The sequence below is a fragment of the Delphinapterus leucas genome, chromosome 7 (genome assembly GCF_059928025.1).
Source record: "Delphinapterus leucas isolate spDelLeu-1000000601 "Yukka" chromosome 7, BTC_Dleu_Yukka2, whole genome shotgun sequence".
NCBI classification, from domain to species: Eukaryota; Metazoa; Chordata; class Mammalia; order Artiodactyla; family Monodontidae; genus Delphinapterus; species Delphinapterus leucas.
Window position 1 is genome coordinate 49142416 of NC_143135.1, and position 25468 is coordinate 49167883.

At 37.0% G+C, this 25468-nt stretch overlaps 1 protein-coding gene across 2 annotated transcripts in view; it reads right to left on the bottom strand.

The window, feature by feature from the left end:
- RRM1 (ribonucleotide reductase catalytic subunit M1) overlaps positions 1-25468 on the bottom strand; it is a 34774-nt gene that overhangs the window by 3071 nt on the left and 6235 nt on the right. For both annotated transcript variants that reach the window (XM_089915239.1, XM_022565781.3), the window contains exons 3-16: positions 22521-22698; positions 21338-21438; positions 18997-19056; positions 18107-18146; positions 17687-17849; positions 13503-13644; positions 11733-11816; positions 9896-10057; positions 9439-9518; positions 8572-8773; positions 5748-5897; positions 5320-5541; positions 3513-3589; positions 773-908 (exon numbers count right to left, since the gene is read on the bottom strand). In XM_089915239.1, coding sequence (XP_089771365.1) covers positions 773-908; positions 3513-3589; positions 5320-5541; positions 5748-5897; positions 8572-8773; positions 9439-9518; positions 9896-10057; positions 11733-11816; positions 13503-13644; positions 17687-17849; positions 18107-18146; positions 18997-19056; positions 21338-21438; positions 22521-22698 — 1797 coding nt within the window. The remainder of the gene's footprint in view (positions 1-772; positions 909-3512; positions 3590-5319; positions 5542-5747; positions 5898-8571; positions 8774-9438; positions 9519-9895; positions 10058-11732; positions 11817-13502; positions 13645-17686; positions 17850-18106; positions 18147-18996; positions 19057-21337; positions 21439-22520; positions 22699-25468) is intronic.

Below are 25468 nucleotides of genomic sequence, written 5' to 3' on the forward strand. Positions count from 1 at the left end.
CAGACTTGAAGCTTAAAGTAAATAAGATCAATAAAGAACATTAGATTGCTTGGTAAATTCTGTTTTTTATAAAACTGAGAGACCTATCCCACTACATGAAAGCTATATTCCTCTAAAATCTTGATATCTGTTATTCAAAACATAACACACGGTATTTGCAAAAGTGAAAAGAGCTAATGCTGCCTAAGCTGGGTATGTAGAATGATTCTTTTTTCTTTTAAAGTAAGGACATAATAAATACTTAAGAAAATTAGAAACGTACCCACACCAAACCTTACAGAAATTTATTTCAGAGTATCTGCAAGTTCACAAATAAGTATCTTTTAAATTAGTGGTTCTCAACCTGCAAATGAGAATTACCCGGGAACCTTAAAAAAAACACTGGTCCTGCCCATCAGAAATTCTAATTTGTAACCAAGGCTGAGAACCACTATCTTAAAGGATACTTCTATACACCTTGAGTATCATCAACTTAAGCAAATGAGGTTACAGTATATGTCACTATGATTACAAAATGGTTAAACATCATGTGAACTCTAATATCAAGTTGCTTTCACACTCAACCCTCAATCCTTCATTCTTTTGACAGATATTTGTTAAATGTCTATTATATGCTGAAATAACATAAACAATATTAGAGAGGATAACTCACTTTATCAAAACTTTGCACCGCCACTAAAATAAAGGGGCATATACTAAATATGAGTAGCATTTACTCCCAACATCAGGCTTCTAAAAGATTTTCCTGTAGGTCTGGTTGTGATCTTCTCACCTGAAATTCTCCTGACAAGACTCTGCGAGTATAGATGTTACTGGTATAAGGTTCAATTGACTCATTATTTCCCAATATCTGAGCAGTTGAAGCAGTAGGCATCGGGGCAATGAGTAAACTGTTTCTTATACCATACCTAAAGAAAAGGAGATTATTAGGTGCTGGTTCTGAAGCTACAATCTGTCAGGAAGACAGCTACTTTAAGTCATTGTAGTAAATGCAGTTGCTGCGAGTAATACCAAACATCCATTAGACTCACATGTTGACTTTTGCATTTAACCCCTACAGGGATGCAACTCCACAGTATGGGTGGAGTTGGCCCTCTCCTAAATGCCTAATTCCTAAACAGAATTAGCACCATTTTTACTGCTGGTAAACCTTATCATGCCATGACTTATGCCAGTGAGGAATCACAGCACTTGATACACTATCTTGCCCAAGAAAACACTCACATGGTTATTGGAAAGTCCCCACCTGTATCAGGGTACACTCATTCAACCCTTACTCTTTTCTAAGTGGCTATGTGATCACTGTGCTAGGCCCTTTAAGGAAACATAATGATGTGAAAGTGGTCAGAACCAGACCTCTATCCTCACAATTCTCCATTTATCCTGAACAGGATAATGAATATAAAAAATTATGCTCCAAGTATATTCCTGACTTCCTCTATCACCTGTTTAATTAAATTTCCTAGAAGAACGCTAACATCTTTTGACTCTATTCAGTGCCAAAGAGAGTGCATAAAAATATAGTATCTAGGTCTTCCCTGGTGGCGCAGTGGTTGAGAGTCTGCCTGCCGATGCAGGGGACACGGGTTCGTGCCCCGGTCCGGGAAGATCCCACATGCCGCAGAGCGGCGGGGCCTGTGAGCCATGGCCGCTGAGCCTGCGCGTCCGAAGCCTGTGCTCCGCAACGGGAGAGGCCACAACAGTGAGAGGCCCGCGTACCGCAAAAAAATAAATAAATAAAAAATAAATAAATATATAGTATCTGAACTCTGAGAAATCTTCAAACTGTCCTAAGCACATCCTTCAAAGCTCAGCCTAAGAGATACTTACTCTACAACATCTTTCCTAACCAGGCAGACAACACTAAATACAACTGTCAAATACAAATATTTGCATTGCAAATATTTTCTGTGACCTGTACCTTTACGTATATTTGTGTTACATGTCTTACCTTACTTAGTTTTAAGTTTCTCAAGGACAAAGAGTTCATCTTTCCTACATTCCATACCTCTGGATTCATACAGCACTTAGCATAGAGACTCACATCCTAATGGAGTCTGTACAACTGGACTTTCAACCTCTCTATGTCACTTTCTAGTTGTGAGGCATCAAGCAAACCACCAACTATCTCCATGTCTTTACTCCCTCAGTAGAGTGGACAGTGGTTTCCTGTCCAGAGACAGGAAAATGTTTTGAAAAGTCATGTATAGATGATATATCCAAGCTATGGAATTGTCTGTAATCACTAAAAACATTAGGTAAATCTGCATGTACTAAAAGAGAAACATCTCCAAAATAAATCACTAAATAAAAAGTCTCAGAACATGTCAAGTTTGATCTCATTTATATAATAAAACTGTGTGTGCGTATCTGCAAATGTACTGAAAAAGGTCTAGAAAAATATACACCATTCACAATGGTTATCTCTGAGAAAAGGAGTAAGTTGGTTTTTTTGTTTGTTTTGTGGGACAAAATGGTTGGCAGAAGAGGTATAAAGAAGGGCTTTTACTTTCTATTTTATTTCCATATTTGAACTTTATTAACAATGAATGTGTATTCATGTATTAATTTTGAAATTTAAAAAAGTTATACATAAAAAATATTTAAACTACATTATTTTGAGAAAAACAGAATAATAAATAGAGTACAGGTCCATTTTTGTAAAAATTGAATTTGCATGTAAATATACACATATATACACACTCATAAGAAAGTCTGAGGATGATAGACAAAAAGATACAAACAGGTTTTTTTGGGGGGTGATGGTATTGGGATAATTTTCATTTTATTCCCTTTCCACATGTATGTTTTCTAAATTATCTAACATGTATTATTTGAGTAACAAAACAATTTTAAGGTAAACAGATATTTTAAAGAGCATTTTAAAGCTACTGCTTCCTTCTGCAAACATTAAACACTTTGTATATGCATTAACCTAGACATGACAGACAAACATTCAGCAAAACATTCTGCCTGCACTCAAATCTCTTATGTTTATTAGTTGGAAAGGCCTACATTTTTCAATTTTTACATTTTTCTTTCACACAGTTTAACACATTAAACCCTCCAAAAGCTCTTCCAAAATCCGTAATGAAGTCCTATGACAATCAATTCATTGAAAGTCATTTATGTGCCCAATGTGGTTAAGCAATAAATAAAAGTGAAAAACATTTAAAAAGCAAACACACTTGGAAATATGAAGGTTTAACGAGAAAAAGAATTACCTTATCTTGGTACTCAAGCCCCTAAAACGAGATCAACTAATAATAATAATACTTACCAGGTATTAAAATGCTTTCATTGTGCCAAGCAATTTGCAGGTTACTATACATATATAATATATTGTCCTAGGAACCATTTTTAAAAAAATAGTTCTATGGATAGGTCATTTTAGTCCCATTTAAAAGAAAAAAATGAATTTCAGAAGCTAAAATAACATACCTAAGTTCGAAAGAGCCAGGCTGAAAACCTGAACCCTCCTCACTTCAAAGCCACTTTACATCTCTACTTACTTTGCAATCTTCTCCTTGAGAAGTTGCCAGTCCCACAGGTTTGTAGGAGTAACATTCCACATATCATACTGAAGGATCTAAGGAATAAACAACCCAAATTTATGATAAATCATTGTATGACAATTTAAAACTATGACAAAAACCAAACAAATAACTAACTGCCATGCCCCCACATCCCAACAAATGCTGTCTTTTGGTAAAAGCTGTGTAAGAAATACAAGGACCAGAGACTTTCCTGGACAAATTTCTATGTAGTCATATTGATTAGAAGCAGGCTAAGAAAACTCATTAAGGCTTACCTCTTCCCCATGTCCCTGGCTGAGTCCTCTCAGAGGACCCCTATCATATCTATAAACCAGGAAATTCTAACATTTATGAAAGCATGTTGTTTTTGTACAGTAAAAGAATTACTCTAGCCTCATCTTTTTTAACTGCCTTGATCTGCCTCTCAATCTATTTAGCCAATAAACTTATTTTCAAACGATGCAGAGTTCCTAAATATCAGCAGGAACTGTGAGAACTAAAAATAACATCTTATTTTACAGGGAGGAGAATCATACTACTCATGATGAAGGCAGTGTGGATCGTGGAATTCTAGGACAGCTCCCAGATTCCCAGCCCCCTAGGGTATAGGCCATTATATTCTCCTCCCCTTCAGTGTATACAGGACCTGGAAATACAATGGATGCCACTCACATAACTATGACAAATGTGAAGGGTTTCTGCAGGTACAATTAAGGGTGAAAATCAGTTAATTTTTTAGTTAAAAGTGAGACTATCCTGGGTGGCCCTCACCTAACAAATGAAAACCCTCAAATGGGCGACTGAACTGGGCTCTTCTTGAAATGAGGGACTCTCCCTCCTACTGGCTTTGAAGAAACAAGATGCCAAGAGTTCTAGAGTTACAAGGAAATGAACCAGGTGAGCCTGGAGGAGGACCCTGAGCCTCAGATAAGACCACAGCCTCTATCGACATTCTGACTGTAGCTTTGAGAGATCCAGAGATCAAGACTCAGCTAACCCAAGTCTGCACTCGTGACCCATGGAAACTGATACTGAATGTATGTTGTTTTAATACACTAAGTTTAGTAACAGAAAACTAATACTTGGGAGTCCCCTGGTAGTCTAGTGGTTAAGATTCAGCGCTTTCACTGTTGTGGGCCCTGGTTCAAACCCTGGTCGGAGAACTAAGATCCTGCAAGCTGCGCATGGCGCGGCCAAAAAAGAAAAAAAAAACTAATACAGTTAGCATTCTTCTTACGTCATTTTAGCAATGATTAGTTTTAAACAGAGTATCCTTTTTACTCCAGAGGACAAAAGGACCATATGAGTTTACTCTGTCTGGTGTAACAAATTACCACAGATTTAGTGGCTTAAAATAACAAAAATTTATTCTCTCACAGTTCTCAAGGCCAGAAGCCCGAACTCAATACGTTGGGAAGGCCTCACTCCCTCCACAGGCTGGAAGAGATTCTGTTCTTTGCCTCTCCAACTTCCAGTGGCTCTCAGTACTCCTGGGTTGCAGCTGCATCACTCCGATCTCTGCCTCTATGGTCGTGTTGCCTCCTCTTCTTCTCTGTGTCTCTTGTAAGGACAACTGTCACTGGATTTAGGGCCCACCTGGATAATCCAGGATAATCTCCTCATCTCAAATTCCTTAACAACATCTGTAAAGACCCTTTTTAAACCAAATAAGGTAACAGTCACAGGTTCCAGGCATTAGGATGTGAATATATCTTTTTGAAGGCTACCATTCAGCCTACCATAGGAACTCACCGGCAAAAAGAAACTTCATGCATATACTTACTCCTTTGCTGACTGGAGAGCCCTCATAGGTTTCATATGGGCCATACTCCTTGGCCAATTCACAGCTGGCTTCCAAGGCTCCATAATAAATGGTTTCAAAGATCTGCTTATTCAATAACTGGGCCTCCGGACTCTCAAAAGGGTACCTCATCAGAATAAAAGCGTCTGCCAGACCTTGTACCCCAATTCCAATGGGGCGATGGCATCTATTTGATACGCTTGCCTTCGTGCCAACAGATTTAAAGAAGAGACAACATTAATGAACAGTAAAAGCAACATTCTGTAACAAATGACACACTCTCTCTCTTTATCTCAGTTTTCTCACACCATTCCAATGATAACCATTTAGACGATGACTAGAAGACTGTGATAAACTCCTTCCATCTTGGATTTCAATAATTACCAATAAGCAGAGAAATCTATTCATACCTCTGGGACAGGGTAGTAGTTAATATCAATAATTTTATTCAGGTTTCGGACAATGACTTTGGTGACTTCAGCCAACTTCATAAAGTCATATGTGTGTTCCGATGTGACATACATATTCAGGGCCAGGGAAGCCAAGTTACAAACTGCAACCTGGAATTCGGAAAAAAAGGGTCAAGAGTCACACGATTTTTATTTCTTCCACTGTGTCAATGACACTACTCTGTAAGCCTCTAACACTTGCTGACATTAAAATTTTAAATTTCTATTTTGACTCCTCCCTCTTCATCATTCACCAGTTCATTTCTAAATCCCAAAACCTATTCACATATGTGAACTGTAACACGCACCAGTGAAATAGGTAAGATGGGGAAAGAACCATATGCTTCATGGTACATGGCTCTACTACCAGACGTATGCCACATTATGCTATAATTTTTTATATATATCTGTCAGTAGATTGCACTGTCTAATACAGCAGCCACTAGATTAAAACTAAATGAAATTTAAAATTCAGTTTCTCAATTGCACTAGTCACATTTCATGTGCTCAGTAGCCACCCTATACAGAACATTTCTATCACTGCAGAAAGTTCTTCCAAACTGCATGTCTACTTCACCCTCACTGAGACTCTGACAGCCCTTAACTCCTCTCACCTAGACTCCCTCATGCCCTTCACACCTACTCAATTTTACACATGTTGCCAAAGTACCCATTTTTAAAACATAGCTTGAATCATGTAAGCCTGATAAATGCTAGGGAGAAAAATAAGGCAGGAAAAGAAAACAGAGTCTTGGGGCTAAGGATGGAAGGAGTGCCATTATTTTTTTTTTTTTTGCGGTACGCAGGCCTCTCACTGTTGTGGCCTCTCCCACTGGGGAGCACAGGCTCCGGACGCGCAGGCTCAGTGGCTATGGCTCACGGGCCCAGCCGCTCCGCAGCATGTGGGATCTTCCCGGACCGGGGCACGAACCCGTGTCCCCTGCATCGGCAGGCGGACTCTCAACCACCTCGCCACCAGGGAAGCCCAGGAGTGCCATTTTTAAATAGAGTTGCCAAGGAAAACCTCACTGAGAATGGGATATATGAAGAAAGAACTGAAGAAGTCAGAAAGCAAGCCACGTGGCTACCTAGGGAGAAGAGCATTTTAACATTCAAAAATCCTGAGACAGGAGTATGCTTCATATGTTTGAGAAACAGCAATAAAATCAGTAGAGCTGGAGCACAGTGAGGAAGGGGGAAAGTAAGAGCAGATGAGGTGGGATACTCAGTTGTGTAGGATCTCACAGGGCATTGCAAGGACAGAAATGAGGTACTGATACATGCTACAGCATGGACAACTGACACAAAAGACCAAATATCATATGATTCCATTTATATGGAATACCTACAACAGACAAATCCAGAGACAGAAAATAGGTTAGCAGTGCCGGGGCCTGGGTGAAGAGGGGGACAGGGAGTGACTGCTAAAGGGTACAAGATTTCTTTCTGGGGTGATGAAAATGTTCTGGAATTAGTTATCAGTGATGGTTGCACAACCTTGTGAATATACTAAAAAAACACTGAATTGTATACTTTAGAAGGGTGAAATTTATGGTATGTGAATTATATCTCAATTTAAAAAAAAAGGATGAACGAACTCTGGATGGGCTGGAAAATCAAAGACGAGTATTGTGCAGAGGAATGATATGATCTGATGTTTGTTTTAAGAAGGGTCATTTTATTCTCTATAATATAATCTATCTTGTATAACAGTCATGAGTATGTCAATTTCCTCCAACTAAATTGTAAGTTTCCAGAGGGCAGGGGCTGAGCCACATTCATTTATATCTGAGAGCACTTAGTGTAGTGTCTTACACATGGCTGGTGCTCAATAAACTTTGTTAAATTACTGCAACCTTAGTAGTATGTTCAACTCACTCACCATTTTCTTTCCGACTTTTCATTTGTCATGTTTTTTTTAGGTCCTAGAATTTGGGATCTGCTCCTTCCTCCGCATTTTCGTAGTTTACATCCAATATCCAAGCTGCCTGTCATCTGACTAATGCAACAATCTCCTTAAACTAACCTCCAGCCTCTTCTCACACTAAGCCATTCTATAACCAGAAGCAAGAGCCATCCTTCCTATCCTAGGGATGCTATTTTCCTTTCAGAAATCTACAAGGGCTTTCCTGCGTCTGAGACATGCCATCTTTCACATACTATCTCCCTTCCCCCAGTTGCAGCCATCTCTCCATACACCAAACCTTAATGTATTTGCTCCATCAAAACAAACTTACTTTTACACTCACTGCACAAAACCTATTCCTGTCTCTGATCTGTCATACAGGCAGTCTTCCCAAATGGAAAGCTTTTCCATAAATTTCTTTTTAAAATATCCAAATCTATGTCTCATTTCTAGCCTTGCCTCTTCTGTGAATCACCTTAAAGATCTGAGATGAGAACTCTGTCTCACCATTCACTGAAAGGACTCTCTCATGCTTACATACTTTAAACTGAATGAGCACCCTAACACGTTACTGTGTTTGTCCTAACCCTAACCTAAATAACTATATATTGCTATTTTTCTCAAGTAAAGGTTATTACAACAATGTGTGTGAAATAAAAAATTGACAGTCTTTTCTACATGGCTCAGACTAAAAGATATTTAAGGGCACACATCACACCTCTTCCTTTATAATCTCTATTTTAGTGCCCTTCTGCTTACAGCAAGCTACGAAAACCCCCTTCACCCAACTTAAGGGAAATCGTGTGAGGGAGTCACAAATAATTCACAAACTCCTAAGATTCTTCTCTCAGTACCTGAGGCAGAAGTTTTTCTACCTACCTCATCTTTGCTGGTATACTCTACTATTTCTGTGCACAGGTTGCTGCATTTGATCGTTCCTAGGTTCTGCTGGTTGCTCTTCCGATTACAGGAATCTTTGTAGAGCATGTACGGGGTACCTGTCTCTGTCTGAGACTCAATGATGGCATACCAAAGCTGCTGAGCTTTTACAACTTTGCGGACACGACCCTCTTTCTCATAACTGAAAGGCAAAGCTAGTATTATTTTAATATTCCCTAAGGAAAATCTTTATTGCAGATAACATGAAGAGAAACACCAAAATATAAAATATTGAAAACTCTTAAATTTCTTACTAAGTTTTGCTAAGAGAAAGAAATTAGGAATATGATATTTACTTTACTATGGCTAAAGTCAATCCCACTAAATCAACAAAACCTTCCATAATAAAAAGGAACAAAACCTGAAGTACTCAAATTGTGCTACTGTGCTAAAGCAGTACTGTTGTGCTATTATTTAATGAACTATTGACATGTGTGTCCCAGTTGCCCTTGATTCCTGTGTACTACACAAAGCATAACTTGTTCTGTCAAATGTACTTTATGACAAAGCAAATTAATAATAACCCTGCTAAATAACTCTTTGCATTAATTTTTTAAAGGATCAATCAAAAAAACCTGAATACCTATTTACATGTCCCAAAGTTTCAAGAAAGAAGACAAACCAAAATTTTGGTGAAGATTCAGGAAGAAAACATGACCAAAATAAAATTATTAGTCACATTCTCTTCTAGATGCTTCTCAAGATTCCTAGAAACTGGCTAATGATTGATGTAGTTTTAAAATTTAGAGCCTGTAAATAAAAGAAACACACAGTTAAAGCATTATTACTCTCATATTTTTCCCATACCTTTCATATAGCTTCTCAAATTCTTCTCCCCAGACCTCATCCAGACCAGGACACTCATTTGGACACATCAAAGACCAGTCCTGCAAAGGGAAGAAGAGTACCAACCATAAGAAACTTCAAATAACCAACCACACGTAGTCCATTAGGAACACTACAAGGGATATTGTGGCTTCCATAGACTGTCTTAAAAATTTGCTTTAGAAATAATAATTTTAGGCTCAGGCCCAAACATCTAGTTTTGCATGTTTGTTCATGACCCTTCAACCATTTAGGTCAGATAGCATCTACTTTAGAGAATAAAAATCCAAGAAGGCAAGAACGGCATCTTTTAACTTGTTCAGCATGCCTTTCCATTGCGTAACATATAGGTGGACTCTTCCTAAGCGTGATTTAAGATGACTGAGGAGAAAACTTATATGAATCAAGTTGTTATTACTAACAAGTACCTATCTCTCACCTGATTAGTCTCCACTCGTTTCATGAAGAGATCCGGAATCCAAAGGGCAAAGAAAAGGTCCCTGGCACGCTGCTCTTCCTTTCCTGTGTTTTTCTTTAAATCAAGGAACTCAAAGATGTCTAAATGCCAAGGCTCCAGGTAAATAGCAAATGCCCCAGGTCGCTAATGGTAAACAAATCATCATTCTTCTCAGAATCAGAATAAAACAAAGAAACTTCATATTTTCCAAAGCACTTCAATAATATCTCCTTGGATCTTCACTACAATTAATGAATTAAATGAGATAATACAAATAAAAGTACTATAAAAATATAAAGTAGTAGTAGTTTTCTTACAATTCTAGCAGTAAAAAAGAGCATTTAACATAAAGAAAATGTGGAACAAGAAAGACTAAATAGGGCTTCCTTGGTGGCGCAGTGGTTGAGAATCCACCTGCCAATGTAGGGTACAAGGGTTCAAGCCCTGGTCCGGGAAGATCCCACATGCCACAGAGCAACTAAGTTTGTGAGCCACAACTACTAGGAGCCTGCGCTCTAGAGCCCGTGAGCCACAACTGTTGAGCCTGCGTGCTGCAACTACTGAAGCCCGCGTGCTGCAACTACTGAATGAAGCCCGCGTGCCTGGAGCCCGTGCTCTGCAACAAGAGAAGCCACCGCAATGAGAAGCCCACACACCTCAACAAAGGGTAGCCCCCACTCGCTGCAACTAGAGAAAGCCCTCGTGCAGCAACAAAGACCCAACTCAGCCAAAAATAAATAAATAAATTTATTTTAAAAATATAAGAAAAATAAAAGACTAAATAATTTATCCAAAATGACACAGTGAACTAGGGATGGAGCTTCCACTTCAGCAGTTGTCCAGCTCACTTTACACTATGTGACATGTATGTAAAGCCCAAAGAAAATCACTTTAACTTTGACAATAATGTTGTGCTCAAAAGGTCAAAAAGGTGGTATGTCTTATCAGCATCCAAATAGATTTTTTTTTTTTTTTTTTTTTTACGGTACGCGGGCCTCTCACTGCTGTGGCCTCTCCCGTTGCAGAGCACAGGCTCCAGACGCGCAGGCTCAGTGGCCATGGCTCACGGGCCCAGCCGCTCCACGGCATGTGGGATCTTCCCAGACCGGGGCACGAACCCGTGTCTCCTGCATTGGTAGGCGGACTCTCAACCACTGCGCCACCAGGGAAGCCCCCCCGCCACAGATTTTTTTTAAGTGCATCAGAAGGAAATTCATAAACTAATAGGTGATTACTATGCCTACATATCCATAAAAGACAGGCTAGATAGTTGCAAACTATCCTGCTGATAACATTGGATAAATGATCCAATACTCTCAACTTTACTTTTCCCTCTATAAAATAGAGTTTTGTTTTGTTTTTGTTTTCATTTTTAAAGAAAAACCTAGAAAACATATTACAACCCTTTTTCAAGGTTAGGTATCAATATGAATCACAACTTTAGAAATTCCTTGCAAATAAACTGTCATGTAAGACAGCTGACTCAATCACTGGCTGCCTGGAGCCAGGGATAAAGTATGTATTGGTGGGAGTGATGGGTGATTAATACAAAGGTGCATGAGGAAACATGTTGGGGTTATGGAAATGTTCTATGTCTTGACTGGTGTGATTACACAAGTATATACATCTGTCAAAATCATCAAAATGTATACTTCAATTGTATACACTTAAAAGTAAAAATTATACTCATTAAATTGATCATAAAAGTGGAAAAAAAGCAAAGTTGTTAGAAACATACACAATGAGCCATCTTATTATAAGCATATATGAGAAAAGATTTTCAGTTCTGATTTCTAGGACTTTCAGTAACAAAGCATACCTTGTTTCCACCTTGATCCACATATCGAGCTGTGTTGTTATATACTCTCAACATCGGTACAAGACCATTGGAATTGCCATTAGTCTGAAAGAGAAACTGAGGATAAAGGCATCTGGAGGAGAAATAGGGGGCTCAGCAAGAAAAAGAACAAAACGGTTCAACAGTGGACAAATTACTCTCTCCCAGTCTACAGTTGCATCTGCTCCCCATCTCTCCCTCTGCTTTAAAAACATAATGCCCAACATAAAATAAAATTTTGCTGAATAAATCGCAATTATGTACGAAGTTATTTCATGGCATCTCTAATTTACAATGAGAAATTACAAGTCAAAAGAATCCAAAATCAGGATAGCTAAATTTAAACCCCACACATTCAAAAGGTCATTATATAAAGAAATACTTTGGGTAGAGTAAAAACGCTACTACAGTATCTTTTTCCCAAAAGAATTCAAGGCAATTTACAATAAGAATTATATGCAATGGATAAATCAAGACAATAAGGTAAATGGAGATTCTCAGCAATAAATGGATTCTAGAATGAAGATGAAAAAAATACATAAACTCCTAAGACTAAAAGATACCTCATCAAATTTTTAAAATAATCCTTCTAACCCCAAGGCAAGCCTTTAAACAACCTAGAAAGATAAGTGAGCAATGGCTCACCCTACTATTATGTAATGAACACCACGTAATGGGATGGTTTTCTTCTGGACTCTAACTTTATTCTGTAGGGTTAGATATTTTCTTCACCTTACAGAGGAGGAAACAAACTCAGAGATGTAAAATAACTTGCACTAGGCCACACTACTAGTAATTAATGAAGATAGGATTTAAATCCAGGACTTAACCAAAACGATTACCTTTTTTTTTCTTTTTTTTTTCTAATTGAAGTATAGTTGATTTACAATAGTTTCAGGTGTACAGCACAGTGATTCAGCATTTTTGCATATTATACTCCATTATAGGTTATTACAGTATAATGGGTATAATTCCCTGTGCTATACGGTATATCCTGGTTGCTTATCTATTTTAATATATAGCAGTTTGTATCTGTTAATCCCATGCCCCTAATTTGTCCCTCCCCCCGTCTCTCTCCCCTTCGGTAACCACAAGTTTGTTTTCTTTATCTGTGAGTCTGTTTCTGTTTTGCATATACATCCAGTTGTATTATTTTTTAGATTCTACCCAAAACCATGATATTGACTCCCAGTGAATAGTGAACTAGAAGAGATGAAATGGACCTCATTAAGTGACAATGTTTAAAGCTTGAATCTTGGCTCTATCACACATTAAGTGACTAATCTCTGGAAGTAATTTAGCTTTCTAAGCTTCAGCTTCCTCACTTATCAAATGAAGACTTTGTGGCTATACTCACAAAGTTACTGTAAGGAATAAAGTTTACTGTGTCTGTAATGATATCTATCTCATAAGGTTGTAGTAAGGGTTAAATGTGTAATTCACATAAAACTTTTACAACGGATTCAGCATGTAGTGAGCAATGAATAATAATAATACTATCATTATTGCTAAAATAAATCAGGATTCCAAAATCTGACCCTAGAGTCCATCTAATCAACCTCTAATAAGACAGATGAAAATGAGACCAGAAGTGGTGAAATTACTCAGTCTAAGTCACACAGCCAGCAAGTAATTAACAGAGATCCAGGTCTCCCAAGCCCCAGCAAATGCCCTCTCAATCACAAGCCTGGTTGCTTATGGACCTGAATCCCCCTAAGCCTATACACTTTTAGTCACACAACAGAGGCTTACCCCAGCAATGTAGCTGCCAGTAGCTCGAATACAACTCACAGCAACACCAATTCCCCCAGCCGACTTGGATATCAATGCACACTGCTTTAGAGTGTCATAAATACCTTCAATGCTATCATCTTTCATGCTCAGAAGGAAACAGCTACAGGGGAAAAAAGTCACAACTCAGCAAGGAACCGAAGCAAAGCAGAATCAAAAAATGACTATATAATCCAAAGACAGTAAGTTAGGCAAATAAACAATTTGAAGCTTACAAAATTCCTAGGGGTTTTTAGAAGGAAAAACACAAAACAAAACTTTTTACTGGATATGACACAATAAGATATATCAACATATATTGTTTTAAAATCACCTTGCTGCCTACCCTAGATGCTAAGCCTGGAAGGAAGGCTTAAGAGATAAGTCTAAAAATATTAGCTTCCATGTTCACCAGACTGCAAATGTGCCATTATAACATTTTCTCATGTAAATTCCTAAGCATACATAACACCTTTTCAACCTATTAGTAAGCCAAGAAAAATTAAACATTTATGAAAAAAAACCCACCTATCCAATACTGAACCAAATTTGGTATGTCCATCAAAATTTAGCTTCCTTACAGTCTTTTTGAAGACAACCCTTCTACCTGTGCTTTGGATCTTATCCTCCTACCCCAGGAACCTTAGTCTTCCAATGATCCCTTCAGTAACTTAAATATTCAACCAATCAGACGGACTCTGTTGACTTTTTCTATTAAATATTCACATTCAGAAAGGCACAGAGAATAATATAACATATACTTTGTACTTACCACCTACCTCAAGAAATAAGACACTACAAATATAACCTAATTACAATCATATACCATTTCCATGCCTTTCTACATTCTTTTAGCGTTGACATATGTTCCACATTTTTGAAATTTCTGGCTCCATCTTAATTTATCTCTCTGTAACCCACTTTTATTTAACTCAATACTGTGTTAGAGATTCATTCCTACTGATACACAGAGGACTAGTTTATTTTCACTGCTGTAATGTATTCCACTGTATGAATATACCAATATATTTTGTCCATTTGCCTACTGGTGGACATTTGGATTACTTCCAATTTGTTTGCTATTCTAAGCAATGCTGCTGTGAAAGTTCTTAAACATATCTCCTTGTGCTTATGTCTAAGGATTTCTATAGGGTATAAACCTAGGAGAGGAATTTCTGGGTCAAAAGATATGCATGTGTTCCACTTTACTAAAGATTCTCCAAACTGAATGGGTACGTATACTCCATCTAGCAATGCATGAGAGTTCCCCATGTTCCACACTCTTACCAATACTTACTATTATCAGCCTTTTAATTTGTATCAATCTGTTGGGTATGAAATATCTCATTATGATATTAACTTTCATTTTCTTAATCACCAGCAAAGTTTATCATCATCTCACGTGTTTATTAGCCAATCAGTTTCTTCTACAAATTAGCCCATGTTTCTATTTCGTTTTGTGTCTTTTTCTTATAATCCTTCAACAGTTAACATACATTGCAAATATCTTCTCCCAGTCTGAAACTTTTTTCACTGTATTTGGTTCACAGAAGTTTTAAGTTTTAATGTAGTCAATTTTTCCTTATATTGTTTGCTTATTATATCTACTTTAAGAAATTCTTCACTACTCTGAGGTCATATATAATCTATCAAGATTTAGGTTGATAGTCATGATGTCTGCAGCTCACTTTCAAATGACTCAGCCAAAAAAAAATTTTTTTTAACTTTAAAGATAAAAATACATATATATGGCAAAATGTTAGTAATTTTTTTATCTAGGCAGAAGTGAGTGCATGGGTGGAGTTCACTGTCCTTTTCTTTAAATTTTCTGAATGTTTGAAATTCATATTAAAAAGTTGAGGAGGAAAATATTTATTTTCTCTATATGCTCTTCTAAAAGATTTTACTTTCACATTCTCTTGAATTTATTTCTATATATGGCATGAAGAAGGGAAATCTAATTATACTTTTCCCCATAGGATAACCAATTTCCTTAGCACTGTTTTCCCAATGAAATGCAATGACACCCTGTTATTCATCAAGTTCCCATATAAGCCTGAATCTCTTTTTGAGCTCTCTGTTATGTTCCAGTGGCCAGAGCAAATACTATACTATCCCAGAGTAAATATCACAAAGTATGGTATTTACTCTGGGATAGACAAACCATGGGTTTATAGTGGTCTTGAAATCTGGTAGGACTTTTTCTTCAAAACTATCTTGTTATTTACATTAGTCTCCTGTAGCTGTCCTAACAAATACCACTAACTCAGTGGCTTAATATAGAAATTTATTCTCTCACAGTTCAGGAGGCCAGAAGTTCAACATCAGTTTCACTGGGTCAAAATTAAGAACATTCCTCCAGAGGCTCTAGGGGAGAATATATTCCTTGCCTCTTCCAGCTTCTGGTGGCTCCTTTGCTTGTAGCCACATCACTCCAATTTCTGCCTCTATCTACACACTGCCTTCTTTTCTTCTGTATGTATCATATCTCCCTCAACCTCTCTCTTATAAGGATATTTTTACTGGATTCAGGGCCCACCTGAATAATTCAGGATAATCTCCCTATGTCAAGATCTTTCTTAATCATAACTGCAAAGACTCTTTTCCTTATAAAGTAACATTTACAGGTTCCAGGGATTAGGACCTGATATCTTTGAGCAGTACTAGATTATTCTTAGCATTTTGCTCTTCCATATAAACTTTAGAATCAGCATGTTGAAATTCTGACTGGAATTACACTGAAACTATAGATTAACTTGGAAAAAACTGACATTGTTACAATATTAAATCCATTTATGAATATAAGATCATTCTCCATTTATTTGTTTTTTAATGTCCTTCAATTACGTTTTAGAATTTTTTCCTTAAAAGCCTTACACACCTTTCATTAGATTTATTCTTGGGTACCTTCCAGTATTATGATATGTTTTAAACTTAAATCTTCTAACAGCTAAAATACAGAAACTCAACTGATTAATTTATGTTGAATTTACATCCAGATATTCTGCTGAAATCTCTTTTTAATTCTAATAATTTGTCTGTAGATGCTCTTCAGGAATCATTACAGTTTCGTTCCCTCATTTCCAATCTTTTTTTTTCTTATCTTACAATGCTGGCTCAGGCCTCCACTACAATGCTGAAAACAGAGGTCCAATAGATCTAAGTTTTTAGTGGATTATCTTTTACCAAATAAAGGAAGTTATTTTCTGTATCTATTTTGCTAGGTTTTTTTATTATGAAAGTATTAAATGATATAAAATGTTAGTGCAATGAAGTACATTAATACACTTTTTGATGTTAGCATATCCTTGAGTTCCTTGGATAAAACAAACTTGCTTAGGGTGTATTAGTCTTTTTTTTTTACAAATTACCAGACTCTGTTCCAATGTTTCCTTTATCAGAAAATGGCACCATAATAAATCCTGTTACTCTACCCATAAACTCAGGAACCACTCTTGACTCATATCCAAATCATCAAATTCTATCAATTTTACCTCCCAAATCTCCTGAATTTGTCTATTTCTCTCAATCTCTACTTTCACCTCCCTAACCCAAAATACCATAATCTCTCATACAGACTACGATTAGAGTCCTCTAATTACTGTCAGTATTTACTTTTATTAAAAAACTTTATTGAGATATAATTCACATACCATACAAGTCCCCATTTAAAGTGTACAATTAATGGTTTTTAGTATATTCACAGAGTTGTACAACCATCACCACAATCATGTTTAAAATTTTATTATCGGCATTTGTCTCTCTTCAATTCATTTACCACACTGCAGTAAGAGAGCTTTCCAGAAAGTAAATCTCATTTAATCAGAACAGGAGCGATTAAATGTATATCAGGGCTTCCCTGTGGCGCAGTGGTTGAGAGTCCGCCTGCCGATGCAGGGGACACAGGTTCGTGCCCCGGTCCAGGAGGATCCCACATGCCGTGGAGCGGCTGGGCCCATGAGCCATGGCCGCTGAGCCTGCACGTCCAGAGCCTGTGCTCCGCAACAGGAGAGGCCACAACAGTGAGAGGCCCGCGTACCGCAAAAAAAAAAAAAGTATATCAAATTAATTTTTAAGTGATGAACTGCCTAGTTTCTTCAGGTCAAGGTTTATTTCCCTAGCAAAAGCATTTCAGAACATTAAAAGCGACTATAGATGACACATACCTAGAAAGTTGTGGGCGGTTGGTGCCAGCATTGAAGAGAGTGGGAGAGGCATGGGTAAACCACTTCTCAGAGAGAAGGTTGTATGTTTCAATAGCAGCATCAATATCTTCTTTGTGAATGCCCACAGATACCCTCATCAACATATGCTGTGGTCTTTCAGCCACTAAAAACAAAAGAGGAATTTTCACATAATGGGACATGTGAGAAAAACTAGGCTGAGATATGTACTTGAGTCAAAAAAAGGAACATCAAAAGACAATTTTAAAAATTTTACACCAATAAGCAGCAAAATTATTCATAAACTAAACCTGAAGTTTAAAATGTTAGAGTTTAAATAGAAGTGCTAAGGCTAATAGCTCAAAGCTCTATTTTCAATATAATGAGTAGAAAATGTACCACACAAACACATTCATGTCTCACCTTTTCCACTGATCTTCAACAAATAGGATCGCTCCAGCGTCTAGAAAAAGCAAAGCAACAAAAAACTTCCAGGGCATAGTTTTTAAAGACATAGTAGATATATCATTCACAATAAGGCAATCTTTTTAAATCTTCTCCGTTTTTAATATAATCTTTAATGACAAGAATAGCATATTTCGTTTTACTAGCTTTAGCTTGGAACATTATCAATTGGCTATTTGTTTTGGAAAAGACTGCCTGAAAATTTCTGGAAAAAGCCAGCTCTATGTTAACATGTATAATGTTAATAGCAGATGTTGTAGTATTCATCACCACATCATAATGGTTAACATTTACGAAGTGCTTATAACAGGCTAGGCATTGATCAAAGTAGCACACACATTCACTCCTCAAGAGAATTTGCTGTTGAAATTTTATTATTATCCCCATTCTAAAGATGAGGAAACTGAGGACAGAGAGATTAAGTATCTTGCTAATAAGAAATGGAGCAGAGATTTGAACCCAGGTGGTCTGACACCAACATTCATGTTCTCAATCACTACATAATACTGTTTATCCACACAAAAGTACCTAGAAAAGCACTTGGCACATAGTAGGAATTCAATAAACAGTTGTTGCATAAACAGTAGAATATGGAATCATTCTGGCAAATTACCTGCATAACTCCAAAGGTATCCAGAAGTAATATTTGGAAAACTTGAAAACTGCAAATGAATAAGCTATCTTTCCTTAATTCAAACAACCACCACCACTCTAACCCCACTAATCCCACAGGTCCCCCGACTCCCAACAAATTTCTACCTCTATAATTATATCACTAAAACATAAACAAAAACCCGTATTTCCTGATCCAAGGAGGAATTCCCACTCATTTGAAACCCATTATTTACCTTAAAGCCAAAGTAATTATAAGAGAAATCTCGGTCATAGATAATGGCAGAATTCAGGCGCTGGTGAAGGTAAAAAAAAAAAGTCCATAATTAAGATAATTAGATTTATTTTCACAAACTCTGGTATCTTTCAGCCCTGACTCCAGAACTAAAATTGACATAGAATATAAAAGAGATAACACTAAGTATTACTTAGTATAGAATAGAAATCCATACCTGATGTCAAGAAAAAAAAAATTATATAAATTGAGTATCCTAATTAGGTTTAAAAACATGTACATTAAAGGACTAGAAGAAAACATTTAAGTATAAGTTGTATATAAGTAAAAATACATATGACTTACCAAACTTTCCCTATTATGTTTACAGTACATCTCTGAAGAAGGAAAGAACATGAGCATAAAAGGGACTATATTATCACCCTTAAACATGTTTTTAGATTAGCTATTACTCCAAAAGTATCGGAGCCATATAATTAATAATATGTATTTTTATCTTCCATTTTAAACTGCACATAACAATATATAAGATAAATAATTACGTTAATTCTAAGGCTCATCAAATCCATGGTCCTTTAACAGGTTTTAAACAAGCTACTGCTGTGACAGTAATATTTTAAAGCAGAACTGGCCATTGTTACAGGCTTTTGTAGGCTATAGAGCCATTTAAAGAAAACAAAAGCAATTTAGGTACAAATAATCATTTTGGATAGAGAAATGTGGAGCCAGTCTTTCAAAATACTATCAGTATTTCCATATAAGGATCCATGTCCAAGGACTTGAAAAATCTATACAAAACTCTTCCCTACTAAGTCCGTGCGCCATAACTACTGAGCCCGCGCTCTAGAGCCCGAGAAATACTGCTTTACACAGTATATTTCAACATTTTCCAAATTCCATTCATTCAGGTATCATCTCATCTCCATGATTTGTGTTAACTACCATCCATTCTATTAAGACTTTCATTCTCACTTTTTTTGACTTTAATAAGTTTATTTGAAAAAGAAACTTGTGGGAACTCCCTGGCAGTCCAGTGGTTAGGACGCTATGCTTTCACTGCCGGGTTCAATCCCTGGTAGGGGAACTAAGATCCCACAAGCTGCAGGACGTTGCCAAAAAAAAGAAAGAAACTTGTATGTTGATTCCATAAGTGGAAGACTAGTATAAGTTGTCATAAAATGAAAACCATAATAGGGAGGGTGGGAGGGAGGGAGACGCAAGAGGGAAGAGATATGGAGACATAAGTATATGTATAACTGATTCACTTTGTTATAAAGCAGAAACTGACACACCATTGTAAAGCAATTATACTCCAATAAAGATGTAAAAAAGAAAAGCAAAACTCTTCCCTTCCTCTTAAATTTTTAAGGGCATCTTTGTTGCCAAAGACAGGTAGGGGCCTTGCATGAAAAATGGAGAACTGAAATACTTGATTATCAATATTTATTTTTTAGATACAGGTTTTTGCTGTCGTCATTTTATTTTTGTTTTTCACCTGTCTTCAAGATTATACATATGAACAACACACAACTCAGTTTCCTCTCAGTCTCTTTAACATCAGATACATATTTAGAGACAGCCGACTAATCATTCTATTACCTACAGTTAAAAGTGGTTTCTAATCTGTGCGGATATCCATGGTAAATAAATCCTGTGTGCAAAAGGGCTGGCTGGACCTACCCATCTTTTCCCTTCTGTTCTTTGGGATGTAGTTAAGAAAGGGGTTGAAACACAAATGGATAATTTTTAAGTTGCTGAGCAAGAAGATCTTTCAAAATTTTACCTGAACCACCCTTTTGGAAGTCAGTTTAGCAATGTCTACTAAAATTTTAAATGTATATACTCTTTGGCTCAGCAATTCCACTTAAGGAATTTACCTTACCAATACACTCATCTACAAGTAAAGCGCTACCATACAAGCATATTCACTGCAGTGAAAAATGGAAAACAAATATTCATCACTAGAGCAATTCTTATATATATGTATAATGATGATACAGCTATAGCATGGAATTCTATGCAGGTAATTCATAAATGCTAATAAAGAACTATCTCTAAGATATACTTGCAAGTGAAAAAGTAACAGAAAGAACAGTATGCACAGTGCACTACCACTAAAAGGAAAAATAAAGGTACACATACGTGTATTACAGAACAGCTCTGGAAAAATACATTTTAAAATGACAAAATGTTGCTGTTTCTAGAGAGGAAAACTAGGATTCAGAGAAGGAGAAAGAATTACTTTTTGCCTCTATCTCTTGTAGTGTTTAAATTTTTTAAAATGTGCTTATTTTCTTAAAAAAAAATCTATAAAAAATTTTTCACCAAAGCATTATACATACATCTTTATTGGCCAAAACAATATCCACTGTTGACTTGGCCACCATGGGAGAGTGCTTGCCATTATGTGGATTTATGTAGTTGAAGAGGTCTTCCATTACATCTAAAAACAAAACAACAGAAAATTAAAATATCAAAATCACTTAACAGCTAATTCAATCTTCAGGTAACAGTTTACAACAGTGGTTCTCAACCATTTTTCATCCCAACCCACCTTAGTACCTAGCACAGAAAGTGCTCAATGAACATACACACGTCTAATAAATATATAAGGAAATATATATATTTATAAGCTAAATCTTCCAGAGTTAGAGTGAGCATAGGCTCCTGGAGTTTGAAAAAGACTGCCAGCTGATTCTGACATAAAACCCCATTGAGAATTACTGGTTGAAAATAAAGAAAAACAGAAATTATAACCTCTTCTCAAGTTTTTTTTATCCTAACAAAACAGACACTCAACTTAAAATTCAAAACCTATCATCCCAGGCATTTTACTTCTATAAATGCACATTTAGTAATAAGCCCTCTCTCTTCCAGACATCACAGCAGTATTTAGTCCTCTGCATTTATACATATAATACACATATACACAAAGCTGGCATTCTGACTGAATTTGACTTGAATCCATAGTCAATTTCGGGAGAACTGATATCTTTACAATAAATCTACTGAAGAGTGGGATATAATGCTTAAGTCCCCATATAACAGATCTCGAATTGAAAGCTGAAAGATTTCTACTCTCAGTCTACCAGCTGACTTCTTATATACCACTTTTTATATACCTAACAAATTATTTAACCTTCCTTTGCCCACATTCCCTGAGCTATAAAATGGGAGTGCTGACTAATGGTGACAAAAGACTGACTGTAACACTTTGTTCAACCCAGAAATTATCAATAAATATTATTCTTTTTTCCAACCACACCACCACCAAGCATCTAAAGATGGGTTTCAAAAAAAAAAAGAAACAAAAAGATAAAGAAAAGTATCCATTGACCCTTCCATGCAGCAGGTCAGCAGCATGGAGAAATAGGAAGTTCTAGTCTCCCTCTGCCACTAACCTGCACACTTTGCTTTTTTAAACAAGATGGAATTTCTCTTTTTGACACTCAAGGTTTCATTCTAGTACCCTTATAAATTTTCTGAAAATACTAAATTCTTTCTAACTTTTTCCTCTAGACTCACCACTGAATACTTTCTTTGTTTCTTTGTGCAAGTTAGAGACGGCAATCCTTGCTGCCAGGATGGCATAGTCAGGGTGCTTAGTAGTCAAGGTCGCAGCTGTTTCAGCAGCCAAAGTATCTAGTTCCACAGTAGTGACCCCACTGTATAAGCCTTGGATTACTTTCATGGTGATCTGAGCCTATAAAAGCAAAACCAAGAATTACTTGTGCTTTCCCAAGAACCAACAGCTTCCTTAAGAGAGCAATGAAGAAAACAATCAATTTATATCAAAATAAAAGACAACTTCCTTTTATGAAAAATTATCTTTCAGAATGGTGGGCTGTGGAAAATTTAGTAATGAGAATTCATAAGCCAATAGAGCTGCTAGAAAATGCATACTACATATACAAAGAAGAAGTGTGGAACGAAAGAAAGAGAGAAAGAGAAAGAAAGAAAGCGGGGGGAGGAAGGGAGGAAGGAAGAAAGTTAGTTTTAAAATCTAAGTAGAGCTTTTACAGAGATTAACAGTCACACAGGGAAACAGCTGAAAACAGACCAATGATTCTATAATTATTTCCCCATCTTTTATTCAAATTCTCTCTATATAATCAGGGTTCACGCTACATACTTACCCATTTTGCCCCAATTCTACCTAAGGACAAGTATGGGAAAGCAAATGAATCAAACTTTAATCATTCCAATGAAAGGAGATGAAGATATAAGTTAGAGTTGGGGCTGAGTCATCAAATAATTTAATGGCTACTCCCTCTTTAACATTTCACAGATTACAAAATATCTCAACTTTCATGATCTTCTCTGACATTTCACAATTACCTGTGAGATGGGTATATAACTATCACCACTTTACATGAGGAACCAGGTTACTGGGACTTGCCCAAGCTTTACTATCTAAGTCTTCTGGCTCCACATCCCATTCAACCTCAATGCATTTCACTGTTTTCAAGACCGTACTGTAAGAGATACCCCTCTTTAAAACACACGATGCTAACACACATATATATGGAATCTAAAAAAAAAAGGATATGAAGAACCTAGGGTCAGGACAAGAATAAAGACGCAGACCTACTAGAGAATGGACTTGAGGACACAGGGAGGGGGAAGGGTAAGCTGGGACAAAGTGAGAGCGTGGCATGGACATATATACACTACCAAATGCAAAACAGATAGCTAGTGGGAAGCAGCCGCCTAGAACAGGGAGATCAGCTTGGTGCTTTGTGACCACCTAGAGGGATGGGATAGGGAGGGTGGGAGGGGGGGAGACGCAAGAGGGAAGAGATATGGGGATATATGTATATGTATAGCTGATTCACTTTGCTATAAAGCAGAAACACACCATTGTAAAGCAATTATACTCCAATAAAGATGTTAAAGAATAAATAAATACATAGATAAATAAAACACACAATGCACAAGTCAAGAAAGACAAATTCGGGGCTTCCCTGGTGGCGCAGTGGTTGAGAGTCCACCTGCCAATGCAGGGGACATGGGTTCGTGCCCCGGTCCGGGAGGACCCCACATGCTGCGGAGCAGCGGGGCCCGTGAACCATGGCCACTGAGCCTGCGCGTCCGGAGCCTGTGCTCCGCAACGGGAGAGGCCACAGCAGTGAGAGGGCCACGTACTGAAAAAAAAAAAAAAAAAAGACAAATTCCATGTTGTATATATGTATGTGTTTACTGAATCTTTAAAAAAAAAAAAAAAAGATTAGGGAATTTCCCAGTGGTCCAGTGGCTGTGTCTCCAAGCTTCCACTGCAGGGGGCACGGGTTCAATCTCTGGTCGGGGAACTAAGATCCCACAAGCCATGCAGCCGCAAAAAAAAAAAAAACAACAACAAAAAAAACAGATTAATCCAACAGAAAATGAATGCCATTTCCCAGTTGACAAAAGCATGCCCCCTCAAAAAAAAGTGTGTAATTACTAGTTTAAAATCTATTCCAATTAAATTTCAGACCTAAGCTAAGGTTGCTCCTGATCACTTTCTTCTCAGATCCAACAATTAACTCATGTTCAGTAAAAGAGTAGTGAAGTCTTCTAAATGATTTCTGGTGCTATGTGGCAAGTAATCAGAACTCAGAATAAAATAACGTCCGTGTGCTAATAACCATGCCAGATCTAAAAACACATAGACTTTTTCAACTAAATCTACCCTAGAAAGCTCGAGTCAGCTCTAGCACACCTGCACTCTGAAATGTGTGCATGAGGCAATAGAACACCTACGAGTCAAGATACCTAGGTTCTTCTTCCTACACTCCCACTCACTTGTACAAGTCACTCCCCTTCACTTTGGACCTTCCTTATCTATAAAACAAGGAAGATGAAATACGATGATCTCTCAGGTTCGTTCCAACTCTAATATTCTACTATCCTAATTATTGTCTAGATTTCTAAATGTAAAAGGGAATTTCTAATAAGCATATTTTAAAGCTGTATAAAATTATTTTCTTTTGACCATTTTGGTCAATTCAATATTTATTGAGCATCTAATTATATATGTGTTAAGCATTGTGGATATCACAAGAACAAGATACAGGCCTCCCCAGCAACTCTCGGGGAGGACAAAGACATATAATTAATTTCTATACTAGGTGGTTAATGCTATGAGGCCAGCACAAGTGCTAGAGTAGTACAGATAAAATACCTAAATAAGGATGGGGCAGTATGGGTTTAAAAAAAGAAGGTTCTTAGAGACTCCGTTTAGTAAGATCATTTTGAAAGCCATGTGGAAGATGTATTTGAAGACTGCAAGATGAGAGGAAGACCAGAAGAACACTTCAGAGACCACTACAGATAGCAGTCTAGATAAGAGATGCTGAGGGTCTAGAGTAGAGGAGTTATAGAAAGAGAAAAGCACAGCAACTTGCTTATGAATAGCTGGCTCTCCTTAATTTAAAAGCTGGCCATGAAATCTATTTTATATTACTTTTATATTACTTTATATTACTTTAATG